At 35.4% G+C, this 1,822-nt stretch overlaps 1 protein-coding gene across 1 annotated transcript in view; it reads left to right on the top strand.

Moving 5' to 3' along the window:
- LOC119585873 overlaps positions 1 to 1,822 on the top strand; it is a gene marked incomplete at its 3' end in the record, with an annotated part of 20,733 nt that overhangs the window by 17,245 nt on the left and 1,666 nt on the right. Inside the window, 4 exon segments of the mRNA XM_037934604.1 lie at positions 183 to 272; positions 405 to 508; positions 621 to 740; positions 823 to 926. Of these exon segments, the coding sequence (XP_037790532.1) occupies positions 183 to 272; positions 405 to 508; positions 621 to 740; positions 823 to 926 (418 nt within the window).

Genomic DNA, 1,822 nt, shown 5'->3' with positions numbered 1-1,822 from the left:
GTATGCATGTTGCCAATAACTTTCTGGTTATTTTTTAGATTTTCTTAGAAATTATGGAAATAAGAATATAAAGTAGACAGTCAGTCAATTTTACACACATTTTCAATTGCAGTCAGAAGCTAATGTGTTTTTGTTAAGGTTAATTGTACGTTGAAATATATATTTTTAATAATTGTTTTCAGATCCCTTACATAATAGATGTAGCATCCCAGAAGAGAATTGGAGGGATGCAAATGAACTTTACTTATACCATAGATATGTTTTAGGTTCAGGTAGGTTGTTTTTATAAAATCATATTTTTTTGTAGGGAAAGTAAGTAGAAATCAAGTGAAACAATAGTTGTCTTATAAAATGAAGCTTTAATTCCTTTCTTAATTTGTAATATGATTTGTGAATACTTGCAGTGATTTGGGCTCGCATACCTTCTACCCCTTGGTGGCCAGCTATTGTTGACTTAGATCCCGAGTACAGATGCTATTTGTGGGGAAAGTCAAAGGAAAATCATCCTGTATGTTGATTTGTGAATATGAAGATGTTACTGATATTGTCCTTTAGGTAAAGAGACCAGTACTATGTTATAATATTTCCATTTGGATTATAATGCATTCTGTCTTCTTCAGGAATACACCCATGTTACATTCTTTGGTGAGCCAGTCTCTCGAGCATGGGTTACTTCAAAATCTCTAACTCCTTTCAAAATGAAGCACTCTGCCAGACACTTCGCCACAATAGGTCGCTGGGTTAGTTTACAATTTTTTGTATGTAAAATTAGACACTGGTGATTATATGTTCACATGATACTTAGCTCTGACTGGTTTTCAGGAACCAGCAATGAAGTCAGCATTAGAAGCAGCTGTATATGAGGCTCAGTATGCCCTCATGATGGATATTCATAACCGGAGAAGGAAATATAGCTTTGTCTCTAGGTAAGTTACCATTTCTTTTGCAGGTTTGAAATATTATACCTTCATATTACACTAACTTGTTGAAGTACATGTACTTGTATATATATTATTAACATGTTTAAATACATATATTACACTTTCGTATTTTCACTAAGCATTCAGTGAGATGCAGGCATTGAAAGATATGCAACTTCATTAACTTTTTTGTACCTGACAATGTGAGCTATCTTTTGGCTGACATTCATTCTTATATATTAATATTACCATCCATATTCAATTACACATATGTACAACATGGTATATCATCTAAAAAAATGTCAGCATTGGTCTTCTCAAAAGACCTAGGAAGGTAGTCTGAAAGTACCTCAAACTAATTATTTTTCTTATTAGCAGGAAGAACTACATCATTTCCAACACCATAACTGGTGAAGTATCCCCATATTATTAGAGAAGCTGGATGCTTGTCTGTCTTTAACTGAATCTTGTGGCCTGGTAGACTGCTTCCATTGTAGATTCATTTGACCAAAGGGCACTCCTCCAAGTGTTGAGGTCCTGCTGTTCATATTTCTTTGCAAAGATAACATGTTTTTACATCTGACGGCAGGTGAAACGTGGCTTTTTGAACATAAAAACTAGGAAGTCAGATGTTCATGCAGGCACCTATGTGCACATTGTAGGGAGACATTTCCAATGAATCATTGTTTTTTCTCTGTAATATTTTTGAGCTTTTATCTAGGATTGATCTTCATGCTGGGTCTGTGGAGCAATTGATGTGTCTTCCAAACTTGGGCTGTGGGCTTAGTAGTGCATCCTCTCTCTCACAACAAAAAATTTCAAAGAAATGCTGCTGTCTTCAACCCTATGCGAGTAGTGTACACTGTACAAGGCTATCACCAGTAATGCACCATCAGCGCGCG

The sequence above is a fragment of the Penaeus monodon genome, chromosome 20, assembly GCF_015228065.2.
Source record: "Penaeus monodon isolate SGIC_2016 chromosome 20, NSTDA_Pmon_1, whole genome shotgun sequence".
Classification (NCBI taxonomy): Eukaryota; Metazoa; Arthropoda; class Malacostraca; order Decapoda; family Penaeidae; genus Penaeus; species Penaeus monodon.
This window is presented reverse-complemented; position numbering and strand designations above follow the sequence as displayed.